General features: G+C 40.1%; 1 protein-coding gene across 1 annotated transcript in view; it reads left to right on the forward strand.

The window, feature by feature from the left end:
- Positions 1-21074, forward strand: part of PDE11A (phosphodiesterase 11A) — a 425952-nt gene that overhangs the window by 168045 nt on the left and 236833 nt on the right. Inside the window, exon 5 of the mRNA XM_068968072.1 lies at positions 19183-19247. Coding sequence (XP_068824173.1) covers positions 19183-19247 — 65 coding nt within the window. The remainder of the gene's footprint in view (positions 1-19182; positions 19248-21074) is intronic.

The following is a 21074-nucleotide window of genomic DNA, read 5'->3' on the forward strand; positions in this document are numbered from 1 at the left end:
TCGGGCCTGCCTCATCTTGGCTTTCAGGGTCTTTTAGGTCCTCTGGCTCTTTGTGGGAAGTCTGCTGGGTACATACACAGCAATATTGAAAATAATGACCATCATCCATCTAACTTCTTGAAAGCTAAATGTCTACACCCTCAGCAGCAGTTTAATATCTTTGCCGTAAACTCTTTTCAAAGACCAGGAATTGTCTAGCAATGAAGTGCCATTTTAATACCCCAGAGAATGATGTTTTACTGTAGTTACTTAGAAAGGTTATTGTCTTTGCCTTTAGGTTTGAGTTCCCCAAAAAACAAGAACCTTGGGTAAATTTTGGAGATTTAATAATAAATATTGTAGAACATAAAATATTTTAAGTTTTTAAAAACATTTTGTTGATAGTTGATTTACAATGTTGTGTTAGTTTCAGGTGTTCAGCAAAGTGATTCAGTTATATATATATATATCCTTTTTGGAATTCTTTTCCATTATAGGTTATTACAAGATACTGAGTATAGTTCCCTATACTATACTATAGGACCTTGTTGGTTATCTATTTAGCATTAAGCTTTCAAAAATCTATATATGTTTAAAATGTTGAGGAGTATTTCCCCATATCTTAGCAGTTCAGTTCAGTTCAGTTGTTCAGTCATGTCTGATTCTTTGTGACCCCATGGACTGCAGCACACTTCCCTGTCCATCATCAACTCCTGGAGTTTACCCAAACTGATTTCCATTGAGTTGGTGATGCCATCTAACCATCTCATCTTCTGTTGTCCCCTTCTCCTCCTGCCCTCAATCTTTCCCAGCATCAGGGTCTTTTCAAATGAGTCAGCTCTTCGCGTCAGGTGGCCAAAGGATTGGAGTTTCAGCTTCAACATCAGTCCTTCCAATGAACAATCAGGACTAATCTCCTTTAGGATGGACTGGTTGGATCTCCTTGCAGTCCAAGGGACTCTCAAGAGTCTTCTCCAACACTACAGTTCAAAATCATCCATTCTTCTGCGCTCAGCTTTCTTTATAGTCCAACTCTAGAGTTTGGTGTTATTTTTACTCAACAAATGTGGTTTAAACAAACAATAGCCTTGCAATTATCCTGTGGTTGTGTAAAACTCAGTAGATCCTGGGTTTCCCAGATGGTACTAGTGGTAAAGAACCTGTCTGCCAATGCAGGACACATAAGAGACACAGGTTCGAACCCTGAGTCAGGAAGATGCCCTGGAGGAGGGCATGGCAGCCCACTCTAGTATTCTTGCCTGGAGAATCCCATGTACAGAAGAGCCTGGAGGGATACAGTCCATAGGGTCTCAAAGAGTCCGACACAACTGAAGCGACTTAGCACACACAGCACAATAGATCCTTGGGAGAACACACACACATACATAGCCCATATATGTGAAGTGCTTCTGGATGTTTCATGAAGCATTTTGGCTCATTTAATATTTACTGCATCTTATGAGGTAAATAGTATTATCATCCTCATTCATTGATGAGGAATTCAGGCTCCAAGAGTCAACTGACCTGCAAGAGTATTCCCCACCACCTGACAGGGAAGCCTCTGAAAGGAGTGGGAAGAGGTGGGATGCTAGTGGGTGCCTGGCTGGCTGTGGGCTCCGCTTGAGCAAAGGCAGGAAAGGGAAACTGTTGGGGCTTGTTTCCAGGGTTTGCAAGCCACTCCCAGGTCCCCATGAGGGCAGGTGGCTGGGGGGCCAGGTGGAATCTGAACAGGGGCAGATTCACTGTTTGCTTGGTCAGTTAACAGGCATGGAAGTAATTTAAACTGGCTTAGGGTGATCAGTTTTTCGCAAGTCTTCTAACATGGACTAACTTTTACCCTGTAGTCTTGCTCTTTGGCAAGTGAGATGGAAAAGTACAGATGACAGAAGATAATATGGAAAGTGGGGGCAGAGCCGGAGAGGAAAACAGTGACAGTAAGAACTTCAGGATATAAAGTAGGGAGGGGGTCGGAAACCACCCCCTAGACTAGATGGCTTGTGTGTGTTCAGTCGCTCAGTCATGTCCAACTCTTTGCGACCCTTTGGACTATAGCCCACCAGGTTTTTCTGTCTCAGGGACTTTTTGGGCAAGAATACTGGAGTGGGTTGACATTTCCTTCTCCAGGGGATCTTCCCCACCCAGGGATCAAACCTTTGTCTCCTGGGTCTCCTGCATTGCAGGTGAATTCTTTATCTGCTAAGCCACTGGGGAAGCCAGACTAGATGGTAACATGCGGTAAAGGTGTTGGTGTAGTCATGAAGGTTGAAAAGACCTTTTCTCTATCACAGCTGAACATTCTAAGATTTTCCGGAATGGCAGAGTCAGGGCAGCAAACCTGGGGCCAGTCTATCATTTCTTCTTTTTGCCCATCCCCTCCCTCTCAGAGTGAGAATGAACTCCTTCAATCCAGAAGGGCAAGGTCAGGGGTAAAAGCGAACTGTGTGCAAAAAGAGGAGACCATTTGGTACCATTTGAGACTGTTTGGTACCATTTGAGAAGCTATAAAGAATTTTTATCAAGGTTGCTAGGCAGGTGGTGGGGGAGCTGAGTGTGGGGGTGGGGCGGCAATGGGGGCTGGCTTATATATGTGGCATCACCACGTGGAAAAGTCATAATGCCCTGCTTTCCTTTAACATGCCTCTCACCAAAAGTTTCTTGAAACTTGAGACTTAAGGGGACTGATCGCTGTTCTGTGCACTACCCTGATTGTCAGGTAGAAAGGATGGAAAGGAAACCATATACAGTCACACCATGTATAAGAGGAGAAGCCAGCTGAACAGGACACCAGGCGGCAAAAGCTAATGCTGGCACAGAGGTTTCAACAAACAGAAAATCCTGCCGAGATGAAGTTCTCTGGCTGAGACTTCCTCACCTCAGAATGGATGGATTGGTAGTAAATTTTTTAGGCTTTGCAAGTCACATGATCTCTCTTGCAGCTACTCATGGTAGCATGAAAGCAATCTCAGTATGGCTGTGTTCCAGTAAAGCATTATTTATAAAAGTAGGTGGTGGGCCAGATTTGGTTGCAGGCAGTAGTTTTCAGATCTGCAACCTAGATAATCCTTGGGTGGCCTTTACTTTCTTATGACACTGAAAAATGAGCTGCCCACTTTTTTGTCTTGTTTCTGTGACGTCAGTATAAATTTCAGATGGAGCAAAGATTTGTGTAAAAAAAGAACTTAAAAATACTGGTGAGAATTGTTTTATAGTCATTCGGTGGGGAAAGGTTTTCTAAAACAGTCACACAATTCCTTAGAGAATATAAGCACATTAAAACACTTCTATGATTTTTTAGCCATCGGACTGGTAAAGATTTAAGGGAATTATAATAGCAAGTATGAGTGTGGGTATAAGATAATGGACATTCTTATTACTGATGATGAGATTTTAAACTGGGGTAGCCTTTATGGATATGCGCTTGGTAAAATATGCTTCAGTTTTAAAAGAGCATAGCCTTTGCATTCAGCAATTTCTCTTCTTAAAATTTAACATAGTGAAAGAGATGGAGAAGAGTAAGAGAGCAAAATCAGTATATAAGAAGTTTTACTGCAGTATTTATAGTTGTAAGAATATAAATCAAATAGCAACAGAAGTTTTATACAATGAAATGCTATATATATATCCTGTAAAATAATGATGTTGATCTATATGTACAGGAACAGTATCCTTGATATATTTTTAAGTAAGTAATAAAGGAGGAAAAAATGTAAAAGGAAGTGATTTTATCAAAATATGGGTACATAAATGAGATCATATTTTCACAGTATTAAATTCTTAATTTTCTCCCTTGGAGTTATGTTATCTTGCATCTTATCCTCCCAAGCAGAGTTAGAATTTATAATCTCATGGAAAAAGGGGGCAGGTACTGGACCTGGCAGTGAGAGAGTGAACTTGAAAGTCTAGGTGTCATGAGAGAGGATCTGCTAAATGGAGTTTTATTACCTTCTGCTAGTTAAGGACCAACCTAAAAACACCAAGGACAAGAAATAAAACTATAATTCACAAAAGAAAAAGCGTTCATAACTCTGCTCCAATCATCACCCCACACACGGCTCACATAGCATAGTGAAAATTGGGCGGGGTACAGTAGAAAGCTGACTGCGGCTGCCTGCATCCAGCCTTCTTGGATGGAGTACAGTGTTCATCACAACAAGGAGAGCATAGCTCACCTGCGTGGAGCAGTATGGATGGGTGCCTGAGCAGGCTCAGAATGTTTCTTGAGTCCTCCTTGCTGCCATAGAGTGGCGGGAGAGGTGGGGTGGAACAAGAAAATTTCAGACAAGCTGTCTTGGAAACAAGGCTGTCAGGAGGGTTGACAATGTGACTGGCAAGTCACCCTGCAGCTGCTAATCTTGGTCTCCTGGAGAGCATTTAAGGCTTTCATCACACAAAAATATCTATGTTGTATAGGACTTCATAGTAAGCAAGGGTGGTCTGTGTTAGGCAGGAGTTGCCTGGAAGAGTGTGTTGTTGAAAAAGCACTCAAAGACAATAGACCAAAATTCAAGTGCAGTCATCCTTACCCATTGTCCCGATGTCACCCCTTCTCCATTATTTACTTAAAGATGTGGTGTGTGTGGGTGCTCAGTGTCCAACTCTTTTGTGACCACATGGACTGTAACCCACCACGCTCCTCTGTCCATGGAGTTTTCCAGGCAAGGATACTGGAGTAGGTTGCCATTTCCGTCTCCATGGGATCTTCCTGACCTAGGGATAGAAACTGCATCTCCTGCATTGGCAGGTGGATTCTTTACCACTGTATCAGCCAAAACAGAAAGCCACCAGCCTGGAGCTTATGCAAAAGTATCAAAAGAAAAAAAGGAAGAAAATAATGTAAAAACAAACACCAGTTGAGAAACACACACCAGAAAAATTGCTAACAATTCTCCATGAAATGAAATTCAAGAGAGTGTAATCTCTCAGGGGAAGAAAGTGTTCAAAGAAGAGATACAAGGACTCAAGGAATAAAAGATAAACAGTAAACAGATAAGAAAACTGAGTTGGCAGAGCTTAGAAAGAAAGAGAAGAAAATATGTAACCATACAGCAATGAACATTACATTAAAAACAGAAGAAAGAATTTCTAACATTTTCAGAGGCATGGAGGATAAAATTAGAAGTGAAATGGAAAATAATACAGTATAAAAAGATAAGATAGAATGATAAATATGGAGTAAAAAGAAAGTCCGAAATAAGGAAACTTGGTATCTCTGAAGAGAACATGAGAAATGAGACAGGAGAAAAAAAAAGAAGAAAACTGTATGTGATTAGAACCAGACATGGAACAACAGACCGGTTCAAAATTGAAAAAGGAGTACATCAAGGCTGTATATTGTCACCCTGCTTATTTAACTAATATGCAGAGTACAGCATGAGAAATGCTGGGCTGGAAGAAGCACAAGCTGGAATCAAGATTGCTGGGAGAAATGTCAATAACCTCAGATATGCAGATGACACCACCCTTATGGCAGAAAGTGAAGAGGAACTAAAAAGCCTCTTGATGAAGGTGAAAGAGGAGAGTGGAAAAGCTGGCCTAAAACTCAACATTCAAAAAAATAAGATAATGGCATCCAGTTCCATCACTTCATGGCAAATAGATGGGAAAAAAATGGAAACAGTGACAGACTTTATTTTGAGGGGGTTCCAAAATTACTGCTAATGGTGACTGCAGCCATGAAATTAAAAGACACTTCCTCCTTGGAAGAAAAGCTATGACAAATCTAGACAGCATATTAAAAAGCAGAGACATTACTTTGCTGACAAAGATCTGTATAATCAAAGCGATGGTCTTTCTGGTAGTCACGTACAGATGTGAGAGTTGGACCATAAAGAAAACTGAGCACCGAAGAAGTGATGCTTTCGCACTATGGTACTGGAGAAGACTCAAGAATTTCTTGGATGGCAAGGAGATCAAACCTGTCAATCCTAAAGAAAATCAACCCTGAATACTCACTGAAAGGACTGATGTTGCCTCTGAAGCTCCAATACTTTGGCCACCTGATATGAAGAACCGATTCATTGGAAAAGACCCTGATGCTGGTTAAGATCGAGAGCAGGAGGAGAAGAGGACGACAGAGAATGAGCTGGTTGGATGGCATCACCAACTCAATGGATATGAGTTCAAGCAAACTCCAGGAGACAATGAAGGATGGGGAAGCCTGGCATGCTGCAGTCCATGGGGTCACAAAGAGTCGGACATGACTGAGTGACTGACCAACAATAGTAAAAATAGGACATTTTACTGAAATGAAAGCAAACTTGAATATACAGACTGAAAGAGCACATCATTTCAGGAAAAGCTGATGCTCACTGCTTAGTATTGAAACACATCCAGTGCTTATGGACTTCAAAGATAATGAAAAATTTCTGTAGGCACCTAGACAACATCGAGTTACCTGTTGAAGGGAAGTTCATTCTGGTGTTAGTCCTCCTGGTAGCACTCTCCAGTGCAAGAACACTGTATAGGAACAGATATCAAGTCCTCAGGGAAAGAAAATATGACTCTTTAATTTAAAACCCAGCCAAATTCATATTCAATTATATAAGCCACAGATAGACATTTTAAATATGCAAAGGAGAGTATGGGAAACTTAGTTCCCAGAAGCCCTTCCTGAAAAATATGACAGGTTGAAATCAAGCCAAGCAAGCGATGGAGAAGACATAAGCATAGTATTGAGTACTGAATACATAGAGCTAAGGCTAAAAAGCTGTGGGTGTATATTATCCTTATAGAGGAACATTGTACTTGGAGAACAGACCCCTTTTACATTGAGTGGTATCTAGCCTGCTGTTTGTCTAGGGGGAGATGATACCTCATTGCTCAGATGTTCCTGGTAAACATAATCCTGAGAAATGAACCGGACAGAAAGTAGGACGTTATGGGCTTGGCGTACACAGCCAAGATTGCAGTCAGTGCTATTCCTCTTCCAACAGGTATCTTAGTTGCATGGACACTTTTAATTTTAATGTATCAAATTAATAAACTTCCTTTTTGATTTGGGATGTACAGGTTTTGTTTCTTAAAATTCTTGACCTACCTCCATGCTATAATGCCATTCTCTTTAATCTATCTGATATTTACGGGCTTTTATGTCCATCTAGAATTTATTTTTGTGTATAGTGAAAATCTGTGTAAGTATAACCAGTTATCTCAGAACCACCACCCCTTCTGTATCATATCAGGTTTCCATATATAACTGTGTGTGTTTCTGAGCTCACTATTTTGTCCCACTGCTCTATTTCTGCACCAGTATCACACTTTCTCAGTTTCTATAATTTTATCACCCTCTTTGATATTTGATAGGACAAGTCCTCAGTGTTGTTCTTCCTTAAAATTGGCTTGCCTATTCTTGACCTGTTGCTCTTTCATATAAATTTTAAGAGCAGCTTCTCCAGTTTCATGAATAACTGCAGATTTTGATTAAAATGGCTTTAATCTATAGATCAGTTTAAGAGATTTCTGCAAATAACTGAATCCACAAGGGAAAATGGTTTGAACAATAAGAACATTTGTATCTTACATGATAAGAAGGTTCTGGGAATTGAACAGCAGCAGATGATGTAATCAATGACCCAGACTCTCCATTTTCCTGTCTTCACTAAGCCTTCCCTAGCTGGCTTCCATCTTCAGGGTCCAGGAACCTGGTACTGATCCTATAAATGTATTCCAGGAGAAGAAGGGAAACTTCTTTTTGCATATTCTTCTTTTCCTCAAGGAGGAAAGTCTTTTCCAAAAGAATTTTTTCTAGTTGACTTTTCCTCCAGACCCATAATCAAGAACAAGATGTTCAAATCATTTATATTCTTAGTATTTTTTGTTATCCATCTATCATTCTCTGATAGAAGTATGTTCAAATCTTCAGTGTAACTGATTTATCACTGTCGTCTTATCCAGTTCTTTCGGTTGTTGATTCAGTTAGCTATATTAATACTAATTGTTTGTTTTTTCATTTGGGATTGGAGCTCAATTTAATGGGAGGGTGTTTTGTTTATACCATTGGTTTCTTTCATTCTCTCTTGTGCTCTTCCCTCCCTGTCTAATAGTTTGCACAGGTCCTTAGCCCCTAATCAAGAACCAGGTCCTTATTTATACTGGTGGCTTGGATCTCCTGCTGTGTGGTAATATTACATTACGCTAGAAAAGGATGGTTCAGTCTCTGGGGGTGAAACTAGGCCACCTGTCTCAAGTAGGTACTTTCAGTTCCCAAAGCCCAGTAGTAGATGCCTGCCTGTTTCTGGACTTGGAGCACAGTAGGTCTGAATCTTCATGTTTGTGACCTTAGAGATATTTTTTCTCTCTCCTATTCTCCCCTTATCTTTTCTCTGCCTTTAAATTTCTATATGTCTTTCTGACTTTCTGTATTTTATTAATCTTTGTTTTTGGAAGAGAGCAGAAGAATCATAGCATGAACTTATAGCACCGTCTCTACTGGCATTTCATACACTACTTTTTACAATCAGAAAAAAAGTATCATTTTAGGGAAAAAAGAATCTCCTCAGTTTCTGTCCTCTGAATATAACTTTTGCTCTTCTCTATTTTATTAGAATCATTTCTGGAAACAAAACCTTCTGTTTGTTTTTTTTTTTTTTGACTGTGTGATTTGAATACTCTTAAAGGCTGGTTATTGAGAGGAAGAGCGAAAAACAACATTTAAATTTAGTTTGTAGAAACTCTGATTTGTCAAGCTCTTAACTCACTGTTAAGCCTGCAGTTGTCCTCTTCAAACTGGGCAGTCAGGTATAAACTGACTGGTTTACTCAGTGGATGGCAAAAATAGGAACGAGGAATGCCTTATTAGCCCATCTCTCCTGCCAAAGTTAATATTTTACCCTCCTTTGCTTTTCTTTAGTGTTTTAGTCAATCAACCTTAAGTGACTTTGTCAATGGCATTTTCCACTAGACTGAAAAAATAAGATTGTTCCATAGCTAGCTGCTGTCAACATTAGGAACTACCTAGTCCTATGAGCTGAATATTCCCTGCTTAATGTTATTCCATTCCATGAACCTGTCTAAGCAATTCCTATCGCTTCCCTTGGTTCTTTTCTTTTCAAGCCCATATACTTACTATTATCTCTATTTCTTGGTGTGCTTAGTCGAGGAAAGCAAGAATGTAGACGTTTTAATCTTCTGTCCTGAGGCACTGTCTCAGCACTGGTGTTTCCGTGTGTTCTTGTTTCATGGATTATCCCAATGGCTGGCAGCTATTTCGTGTTCAGAACACCATGAAGTACTTTATAGCTGAGCTTATCAGTATGAGGCTGGCTTATTTTCTAAACCATGAAGCACAAGCTCCACTTGTTTTCTAATGTGTTCCTTAACTTCTTGCTTCTTATGTGAATACACATACAATTAAGCCATTGAATTAGGTGATCTTCCTGAATCCAGCACTTGAGAGGAAGAGATGAAAGTAGTAATGGTCATTTGATAGTTCTGAAACAGCCTCAAAGTGGATGGTAAAAATTGCTTCAGGCTTTCCTTTCTGTTTCACTTTCTTTTCCATTTCCCCATCTTGCTTTCTTTAGCTTTCCTTCTCCCTATAAGGAAACCAACTTAAAGCTTATTTGATTTTTGTTCCCAGTTCTTTTTTCTAGAGTGCAAAATGAAAGGCATCTAAAAGAATTCTGGTTATTACCCCAACAATCATTGTTTTGTATATATGTACGTATATACATATGTATATACTCACTTCAGTTCAGTTCAGTTCAGTCGCTCAGTCGTGTCCGACTCTTTGCAACCCCATGAATCACAGCACACCAGGCCTCCCTGTCCATCACCAACTCCCAGAGTTCACTCAGACTCACGTCCATCGAGTCAGTGATGCCATCCAGCCATCTCATCCTCGGTCGTCCCCTTCTCCTCCTGCCCCCAATCCCTCCCAGCATCAGAGTCTTTTCCAATGTGTCAACTCTTCGCATGAGGTGGCCAAAGTACTGGAGTTTAGCTTTAGCATCATTCCTTCCAAAGAAATCCCAGGGCTGATCTCCTTCAGAATGGACTGGTTGGATCTCCTTGCAGTCCAAGGGACTCTCAAGAGTCTTCTCCAACACCACAGTTCAAAAGCATCAGTTCTTCAGCGCTCAGCCTTCTTCACAGTCCAACTCTCACATCCATACATGACCACAGGAAAAACCATAGCCTTGACTAGACAGACCTTAGTCGGCAAAGTAATGTCTTTGCTTTTGAATATGCTATCTAGGTTGGTCATAACTTTTCTTCCAAGGAATAAGCGTCTTTTAATTTCATGGCTGCAATCACCATCTGCAATGATTTTGGAGCCCCCCAAAATAAAGTCTGACACTGTTTCCACTGTTTCCCCATCTATTTCCCATGAAGTGATGGGACCGGATGCCATGATCTTCATTTTCTGAATGTTGAGCTTTAAGCCAACTTTTTCACTCTCCTCTTTCACTTTCATCAAGAGGCTTTTTAGTTCCTCTTCACTTTCTGCCATAAGGGTGGTGTCATCGGCATATCTGGTGTTATTGATATTTCTCCCAGCAATCTTGATTCCAGCTTGTTAGATCAGTTGTATTTTCTTTTTGGTAGCAGGAATATCTATTTGAGCCTAGCATTTTTTAAAAGTTGTTTTTAAATTAAAAAAAAGAAAACAGAGAAACCAGGCCAACTAGTGCTTGATAAATATGCAAATCAAAAAGACTTCTGTCCATGGAGCTTTTCCAAAGAACAGTCAGAGATGCTTGGGGATATTTTGTTTACTTCCCTATTGCATGTGTAATGCCTTCCCCAGGGGGGTGTAATGCCTAGGGCTGACCAACAGCCAGAGGAACTTGGAATTGTTTGTTCAATTTCATTGACCTATAAGCCACTTCTGATGTTTCTCTTGTAAGATTCCCTTTTTACTTAGTGTATGTGTGCATTTATATATTTGTTTAATCTGCATTCATTTAGTGCATCTATAATAAAAATCAAAATTGGAATTAGAGAATAGATTTTTAAAATTTAGAAACTAAGAACCATTCGAATTGTCCAAGTCAAGAATAAAACATGTACTTTATTCTCATTTGTTTGTGCTTTCATCTATTTTTTTATTGGTCATAACCTCCGTGGTGACACTACATATCCCATTAGATGGTATCAAAAATTTTAGCTGTTTTTTCTGTTTCAGTTTTTTAACCCAGGTGTCTGACTATAAATAATTTTCAACTTGGACACATTACATTTTTAACAAATTCCTCTTAAAAATATAAGTTGTTTGAGCCATGGCTGCCTAGAGTTTTGCTTTCAAACAAAGATATTTTTGAAAGTAAAAGGGGCTACTTTTAATAATTGTCCCATGACAACAAGTTCAATTAGAGTGGAATGGTCCCATGACAACTGGGACATATGCGTGCCCTCAGTTATACGCCCCAACACTCATCCTGGTGCCTAAAATTTCTATCATTACAGTGTTGTTTCAAATGAAAAGATTTTTACTCCAGGAATCTTCTTTCTGAACTATAGATAAATTACATGGGAACACAGATACATTAATCTATCATTAGCCATTAACAGCTTGGCAGAAAATAACTAGCTAACTTGTTTCAGAGATCACTCTGGACCAGAAATAAGCAATTTTTTTTTCTGTAAAGAGCCAGCTGGTAAATATTGTCGACTTTGTGGCCCATGGAGTCTCTGCTCAACCCTACTGTCATAGCAAAAAGCAGCCATAGGTAATATTTAAACTAATGAGTGGGCTCCATTAAAATAAAACTCTATTTTTAAAAACAGATAGGGACCAGATTTGGCTTACAGTGTTTTTTTGCCTACTGCGGCTCTGGAGGAATGGGAAGCAAGCAGATGAGTTTATAGCTATATAAAACTGTATATATACAGAACTATAAAACGTCTTTGCCATTTATCTTGCTGTCCTCAAGGCCAAGGCCCATGTGTATGTTGCCTTAAGGGCTCAATATTCTGGTAACTTTGAGATTATAAGATTAATCTCAGATTGCCCTAAATTCAGAAAATTTGTGAGGGAATTCCACTGGCAATGTTGTGTTCTTGAATATGTGATTTAGACTAAGATTTCTGTGACAATCTTGAGATTTACTCCAGAATGTTTTTGAAGCCCTTCGTGGACTGATGGTTTGGAGCCTGACTAACCTTATGCACCTGATGGAGTCAAGGATGGTGTTTTTGCCACATCCTTGATCAAATGTGGCTGACAGTCAACAGTGGGTTTGTCTTCAAAGCTTCATTGCTCTGCGTATATTTTATTACTCTCTGGATGGAACTCAAGACTTCTCTTTTATTCTTCTCTTTTATTCTTGCATTGTTTGCTATCAGCTAATTGTTGTGTTTCTCTTACCCACTATTTCAGATTCCCATCTATACCTCTGAAAAATATACTCTTTACACAAATTATTGGGGGTTCCCAGTTGGCTCAGTGGTAAAGAATCTGCCTGCCAATGCACAAGAGACTCAGGTTCGATCCCTGGGGTCAGAAGATCCTCTGGAGTAGGAAGTGGCAACCAGCTCCAATATTCTTGCCTGTAAAATTCCATAGACAGAGGAGCCTGGTGGGCTACAGTCCATGGGGTGGCAAAGAGTTGGTGGACTGAGCATGCACACGCACACAATGGCCCATAATAGCTTTGCTCAGCTGTAGTTAATTTTACATAAGCAAATTTATGTTATATCATGTGTAAAAGTATTTTTATATACTTCCTACATTTTCCAAGTATGTAAGTACTTCATCTCCTTTTTGCTTATAGTTTTACTCAATTAATTGCTAAAAGCATTTAAGGCAACCTTCAGCAAAAATACAAAAATTCATAGTGAACAAATATTTTCTGAGTGCTTACTGTATGCCAAACACATACCAGAATGAAAGGCGAACTTTCAAATCAAAAGGAAGAAAGAGAAAGTAGATGTAAGTAAAACGAAACCAAGTCAACAAACTGCAAACCAAATTGTATTGTGCTGCAAGAGAGGATATAACTTTGAACCTAGGGATTTTTTCTGAGCTTCTCAAAAGCCAAAGTAAGCAGTAAAAATGAATAGATTTTATAATTCCTTTGGCTAAGTAAAAGGAACACATCAAGAAGTTTTCCTCTGCTGTTTTTCAGAATTAGGTTTCAGAGTGTCTGATCCCGAGTCACCATTGTGAGTTCTGAAAACATTTGCTTTCTCTATCTTACAGTCTAATTTTCACTCTTAAGTTTAATTTTTTTCCTCTTTAAAATATTAATTCTTGGGAATTCCCTGGCTGTCCAGTGGTCAGAGCTGCATGCTGTCATTGCTGAGGGTCATGGTTCCATCCCTGATTAGGAAACTAAGATCCCGTAAGCCATATGGCACTGCCAGATGTTTTTAAGAAATTAGTTCTTTTAAGTTTAGAGTCCTTATTTTATATCTCTCCATCTTTGGTATGTTACACATTGGACAATCAATATTTAGCCAAAGATGCATCAAAATTAGTATTATCCTCATTTTTTCTTCTAAAGACAAGATAACCTAAAATTATAAAAGATGTGACGTTAGGGAACATAATCTATAATACTGCCCTCACTTCTGATACCAATTACAAGCTCAGGAATTCTCAAGACCATGCTCAAACTCCATAATTTGCTAGAAGGGCTCACAGAATTCACTGGAAGCTGTTACACATATGGTCATGGTTTATTATGAGGAAAAAAATACAAATTGAAGTCAACCAAGGGAGAGACGCATAGGCAGAGCCCAGAAAAGTCCAAAAGTGGTGCTTCCATTTGTCATCTCTCCATGGAGTCATGGAGAACATTAACTTCCCAGCAGTGATGTGAGACAACATGTGTGAAATATTGCCAGCCAGGGAAGGTCACTCGAGCCTTGGCATCCAGAGTCTTAGCTGGGGCTTGGTCACTAAAACCTATTTGGCCACCCAAATGGCTGCCCTCTGTCTCCATGCCCTCTGGAGGTCAACTGATATCATGTGACCCAAAGCCTCCACCCTCAATCACATTGTTGATGTGGCTCAAAGCCACTATGCTAAGTTACGTTGTTATTGTCTGGCTGGCCCAGGGCACCCAAGTAAGCAAAGACACTTTTATCAAGGCTGCACATTCCAAGGGCTTAGAGGTTACCTCCCAGGAGACAAGAGCAAAGGTCAGACCTTTCTTTGGGTAAGCTTACTTCTTTCCAACACACAAGGTCAACACCATGGTTAATGAATCCAATATCTGATATTGACCAGGACACCATGGGCTGGTTTATTGGCCGTTTGTGACCTGCCAGGCTCCTCTGTCCATGGGATTCTCCAGGCAAGAATACTGGGGTGGGTTGCAATGCCCTCCTCTGGGGGATTTTCCTCAGCCAGGGATCAAACCCACATCTATTACTTCTCCTGCATTGGCAGGCAGGTTCTTTACCACCTGTATCTTCCGGGGCTTCCCCGGTGGTTTAGATGGTAAAGAATCTGCCTGTATTGCAGGAGACCAGAGTTCAATTCCTAGATCAGGAAGATCCCCTGGAAGAGGGAATGGTTATACACTCTCCAGAATTCTTGCCTGGAGAATCCCATGGATAGAGGAGCCTGGCGGACTATAGTCCATGGGGTTGCAAAGAGTCAGACATAACTAACACTTTCACTGTCTTCCAGGACAATAAAATTTTAAATTATGGGCTTATCTTTTCTTCTGCACAGAAGCCATTCCCATTTCTACTTGAATAAAATTCATTTGCATTGCTACAGGACACAAACCATTTTCATAATGTCAAGATATTCTTTCTTGCCCCAGTGACTTCCTGAGTGACAGCATTCACCCTCCTCGTTTTGATCTTCAGTTATTGCCCGGTTATTACTGGGTACCCATCCTCAGCATATGTGTTCAAACCACAAGCCTCATGATGACTTCCCTGTGTTTACTCCTTATCTCCTTTCCATGTAGACCAGTCACATTCAGATTACAAGGGGCAAGCTTCCTGAGTGCTACAAGTTACCCTCTGTATGATCCTCAATAAAAGCCCTTACAGGGGTCCTTGGTCTGCTCTCTTCCTTTTGTGACCTGTAGTGACCAAGCTTTGAGCTTCGGGTGGCTTTCTGAGGTTTTTTGGGCATGCTGTGCCCTCCTCTCTAGGACCTGTATGATAAATTATTTAGTTTCACATGCCTTTCTGAGTGCAATTTCTGTAGCCATGTTTAGGGTGAGCCTCAAACACCCCGCAAAGGGGACTAACCCCTCCCCCCATTTACAATCCAGTTGATATCAGTTTTTCAGAAATTAACCTCTATCCTTTCAGAATTGTATTCTAATCAGTAGTAAAAATTAAGCCAAGTAAAGTTCAGGTATGACCTAAATCAAATCTGTTATGATTATACAGTGAAAGTAACAAATAGATTCAAGAGATTAGATCTGATAGAGTGCCTGAAGAACTATGGATGGAGATTTGTGACCCTGTACAGGAGGCAAAACCATCCCAAAGAAAAAGAAATGTGAGAAGGCATAGTGATTGTCTGAGGAGGCTTTACAAATAGCTGAGGAAAGAAGAGAAGTGAAAGGTAAGGGAGAAAGAGAAAGATATACCCAACTGAATGCAGAATTGCCGAGAGAGCAAGGAGAGATAAGAAAGCCTTCTTAAGTGAACAATGATTCTTGCCACTTCTACCTAATCTCTTCTGCTTCTGTTAAGTCATTACTCTTTCTGTCCTTTATTGTGCCCATCCTTGCACAATCCTTGTATCATCCTTATTTCCAACCTTCTTGAGGAGATTTCTAGTCTTTCCTATTCTGTTATTTTCCTCTATTTCTTTGTATTGTTCACTTAAGAAGGCTTTCTTATCTCTCCTTGCTCTCTCTGCAATTCTGCATTCAGTTGGGTATATCTTTCTCTTTCTCCCTTGCCTTTCACTTCTCTTCCTTCCTTAGCTATTTGTAAAGCCTCCTCAGACAACCACTTTGCCTTCTTACATTTCTTTTTCTTTGGGATTGTTTTGGTCACTGGCTCCTGTACAGTGTCACAAACCTCCATTCATAGTTCTTCAAACACTCTGCCTACAAGATCTAATCCCTTGAATCTGTTCATCACCTCCACTATATAATCATAAGGGACTTGATTTAGGTTATATCTGAATGGCCTAGTGGTTTTCCCTACTTTCTTCAATTTAAGCCTGAATTTTGTAATAAGGAGTTGATGATCGAAACCACAGTCAGCTTCTGGTCTTGTTTTTGCTGACTGTATAGAGCTTCTCCATTTTCATCAGAAATGAATATAATTAATCTGATTTAGGTGTTGATCATTTGGTGACATCCATGTGTAGAGTCATCCCATGTATTGTTAGAAAAAGCTGTTTCCTATGACCACTGTGCTCTCTTGGCAAATCTCTGTTAGGCTTTGCTCTGCTTCATTTTGTGCTCCAAGGCCAAATTTGCCTGTTTAATCCAGATATCTCTTGGCTTCCTGCTTTTGCATCCTAATCCCCTATGATAAAAAGGACATCTTTCATTTTGGTGTTAGTTCTAGAAAGTGTTGTAGGTCTTCATAAAACCAATCGGCTTCAACTTCTTCAGCGTTAGTGGTTGGGGCATATACTTGGATTCCTGTGACGTTGAATGGCTTGCCTTGGAAACAAACCGAGACCATACTGTCATTTTTGAGATTACACCCAAGTTCTACATTTTGTACTCTTGTTGACTATGAGGGCTGCTCTGTTTCTGCTAAGAGATTCTTGCCCACAGTAGTAGATTTAATAGTTATCTGAATTAAACTTGCCCATTCCCGTCCATTTTAGTTCACTGTTTCCTAAGATGTCAATGTTCACTCTTGCCATCTCCTGCTTGACCACGAACGATTTACCTTGATTCATGGACCTAACATTCCAGGTTCCTATGCAATATTGTTCTTTACAGCATTGGACTTTACTTTCGCCACAAGATATATTCACAATTGAGCGTTGTTTCCACTTTAGCCCTACTGCTTCATTCTTTCTAGAACTGTGAGTAATTGCCTTCTACTCTTCCCTGGTAGTTTTTGCTGGGTAATAAATAAGCCCCAAATTACTTACGCCTATGGATCCTGTGCATTTGGAGAGGGAATAGCCAGGATGGTTTCCCTCTTTCTAGGATATCTGGGACCACACTTAGAAAAATTTAGAGATCATGGGAAACTTAATGGCTGGGAACTAGAATCATCTGAAGGTTTGTTTGCTTATATGTCTAGCACCTGGGCTGGAAGGGCTTAAAAACTGGAGCTGCTGACCAGAGCATCTACCTGTGACTGCTCTGGATGGTGGCCTCCCTTTTAGCATAGTGTCCTGAGGGTAGCTGGCCTTCTTACAAGGTGTCTCAGGACTCCAGGCACAAGTATTCCATTCAGATGACACAGAGCTGCAGTGCCTTTTATGACAACCTCAGAAAGCACATTTAATATCTCTTCTATATATTCTATTTGTTGCAGGGGTCTGAAGCCCGCCTAGATTCAAGGGGAGGAAACATAGACCCTACCACTTGGTAGGAGGGTGGCAGGGTCACATTGTAGAGAAGAATGTGGAATAGGAGAGATTGCTGTGACCATCTTTGGAAAATACAGTTTGTCACAGTGAGTGATTTTGCAGAGGCTTATTTCACATTAGAATATGAAATGAACTATGTCCTATAGTTGTGAAGGGTATTTCCTTTTCGCTGAGCTACTGTCACTGCCCTGCATTTAGCTAGTCACACGCAATTTTCTTTGTGATGGGCTTTTCTTTCATCTTTTTCCTAATGTTACATTTTCTTAGTTTGGGTTCATTACCTCACTGATAAAGCTGTTTTAATATTTAATCTATTCCCAGTTCCAAAATCATTTTCTCAAGTGCCCATCAATTCCTTATAAGTGGTTAATTTAAATGGCCTTTGAAGCATGACTGCATCTGGCTAAGGCAAATCTAAATGTCAACCTTGGAAGCATCCAGTGACATTCAGATGACCCCTTTCAGTACAGGGGCTCTTTTTCTGTCACGTGGTCTATCTTGTCAAAAGAGGGCCAGAAATCGTGCCTTTCCCACTCCATATTTTTAGTGTTGTTGAAAAAAAATGGCACCCTAGAGGCATACTGCTGCTGCTGCTGCTAAGTCGCTTCAGTCGTGTCCAACTCTGTGCAGCCCCATAAACGGCAGCCCACCAGGCTCCCCTGTCCCTGGGATTCTCCAGGCAAGAACACTGGAGTGGGTTGCCATTTCCTTCTCCAATGCATGAAAGTGAAAAGCGAAAGTGAAGTCACTCAGTCGTGTCTGACTCTTCGAGACCCCATGGACTGCAGCCCACCAGGCTCCTCCGCCCATGGGATTTTCCAGGCAAGAGTACTGGAGTGGGCTGCCATCGCCTTCTCCACTAGAGGCATACAGACCTGCTTTAATCCCAGTTGCCTCATTTAGTTGTGTGAAACAGTGCAAGTTTCTCAAAAATTGTGGGTTAGTTTCCTCATCTATATACTGAAGGTAAAAATCCCCATTTTATAGAGTGGTAACAGGGAAATTAAATAATCAAAGAATCTTCTGATGTAGGGCCTAGTTTATAGGAAGGACTTAATAATGGCTAATGATGAGTTTGTAACAGGGAACTTAAGTAATCAAAGAACTTTCTGATGTAGGGCCCGGTTTATAGGAAAAACTCAGTAGTAGCTAAAGATAAGAAACACTGCCTCTGCATTTTCTGTGCTCATAAATTCCCTGTCAGTGTAATAGGTCTTAATCAGGCTCTTGCACCAATCATGCCGGTTTCACTAGACAGAGGAGGGAGGAATTATCCACACTAGGGATGATCTTTGAAGAAAGTGTCTTTTTTAAAGTTACCTTTTGCAGGTGGCAAAATAAAATTCACCTGAGAACAAGCAGGGACGGCAACTTTAGGAGCCTGGAGTTTATGGAGGGCAACCTTTTGAAGGATATTTTGTCCAGATTCTCCATGGATGGTGAACTGGGTTGCTAAAAGGGCAGGAAAAAAATTATTTCAAACAAGATGTCCCTTTGCCTGACCACCACAGGATTTTTACACTTTATTGTAATTGTATTAATATATGCACATTTAGAAATATATTTAGACTTCAGAAATATGTGCCATATAAGAAATAAGTTACAAAATGTAGGATAGGATTTTCTCTTGTCCCTCAGGATTTCTCCACTTAAAATCTGTCTTTAATCTCCAATTATTGTAATAGTCATTATAGAGATGAAAAATGTTTATTGGATTATTTTAAACTGTGAGAAAGCTTTAATTGACTGACATTTATTGTCTTTCTGTGCGGCAGGTGGTGAAGTTTACCAAATCCTTCGAATTGATGTCCCCAAAGTGCAGTGCTGATGCTGAGAACAGGTAGGCTCATGAGTTTCAGTTTTGTCTTTAATCCTCATCTTCGATCCTTGGTGTTGACAGCACTGCCTAATTTCTGAGGACAGGAGTTGTTCTTTCTTCAGATCAGCAGGTGAAGCCAAATATCACCGCTTTTCTGTATTTCAGAGTTTAAATAAAAACTACACATAAAAATCGATGGGGAAACAGTGGAAACAGTGGCTGATTTTGTTTTTCTGGGCTCCAAAATCATTGCAGATGGTGATTGCAGCCATGAAATTAAAAGACACTTACTCCTTGAAAGGAAAGTTATGACTAACCTAGACAGCATATTAAAAAGCAGAGACATTAACTTTGTCAACAAAGGTCCGTCTAGTCAAGGCTATGGTTTTTCCAGTGGTCATGTATGGATGTGAGAGTTGGGCTGTGAAGAAGGCTGAGCGCCGAAGAATTGATGCTTTTGAACTGTGGTGTTGGAGAAGACTCCTGAGAGTCCCTTGGACTGCAAGGAGATCCAACCAGTCCATCCTAAAGGAGATCAGTCCTGGGTGTTCATTTGAAGGACTGATGTTGAAGCTGAAACTCCAATACTTTGGCCACCTGATGTGAAGAGCTGACTCATTTGAAAAGACCTTGATACTGGGAAAGACTGAGGGCAGGAGGAGAAGGGGACAACAGAAGATGAGATGGATGGATGGCATCACCAACTTGATAGACATGGGTTTGGGTGAACTCCGGGAGTTGGTGATGGACAGAGAGGCCTGGTGTGCTGCGATTAATGGGGTTGCAAAGAGTCAGGCACAGCTGAGCAGCTGAACTGAACTGAACACATAAAAAATACATGTGTGTATATATATATATATATATCTAAAACTACTAATGAATAAAGTAGATTTTAGATATTCCCTAACTGCACAGATAACTTTTTTTTTGCCTTATTTAGATCCTTTGTTTATCTTTCTCCTTTTTTTTCCGCTTGTGTTTGACCATAAAGCCCCAGGAAAAAGAGTAAGAGCTTCCAGTAATTCATGTTTTGTCCCGGTTGGTATCTGAGGCTCTAGCAAGGTAAAAGTAAGGGTTGGGGACAGTGAGCTTTCTGTTAGCTTTGCATTACCCTCAATAATATTTAGCTGCTACAAAAAATATTGATTCTTTTTATTTTGGTCAGCTCTAGAAGTGCTAAAAAGAAAAAAAAAAATAGTGAAATTGACCAAAATGCAAAAATATGGAGAAAGACAAATAAAGCATGCTAATGATAATGATGACAATACCAGTGATGGTAATATTAGCTAGATAAGCTATTTCCATTTATTCAGGGCTGAGTGTGCCAGGTACTATTCTAAATACTTTATAAACGTCAAATCCTGCCAAACAACATGATGAAGCAGGCATCATTCCTCATGCATGACAGAGGAGAAAACCAAGGTTCAATGCATTTACATGACTTGTTGAAGGTCCTGCAGCCAGTAAACGGTAGTTATACCTCAGAACAAGAGCATCTAAGACCCTCTCAACCTCTGAATTTTGATCCCACTTCCACACATGGTCTATATAGAGTGAATGTCTGCTGGATTAATGTTGCCCAAATCTGGCTGGATCAACGAGAATCAAACCTGGAGAACTGAATAAAAACTAAAATATCGAGACCCACATGAACAATTTTGATTTGATATGCTGAAAGTGAATCCCTAAAGATCCATCTACATATTCAAAAGGTTCCCTAGGTAATACCTGTTTCAAGATGTAATTATTATGGGTAATTTGATTTTATATATCTATTATTGCCTTTAATTCAGAAAATAGAACTCAGTACATTAAAATGAGCACTTCAGCTGCTTCACTTTTATCAAA

This window comes from Capricornis sumatraensis, chromosome 3 (genome assembly GCF_032405125.1).
Source record: "Capricornis sumatraensis isolate serow.1 chromosome 3, serow.2, whole genome shotgun sequence".
Lineage (NCBI taxonomy): Eukaryota > Metazoa > Chordata > Mammalia > Artiodactyla > Bovidae > Capricornis > Capricornis sumatraensis.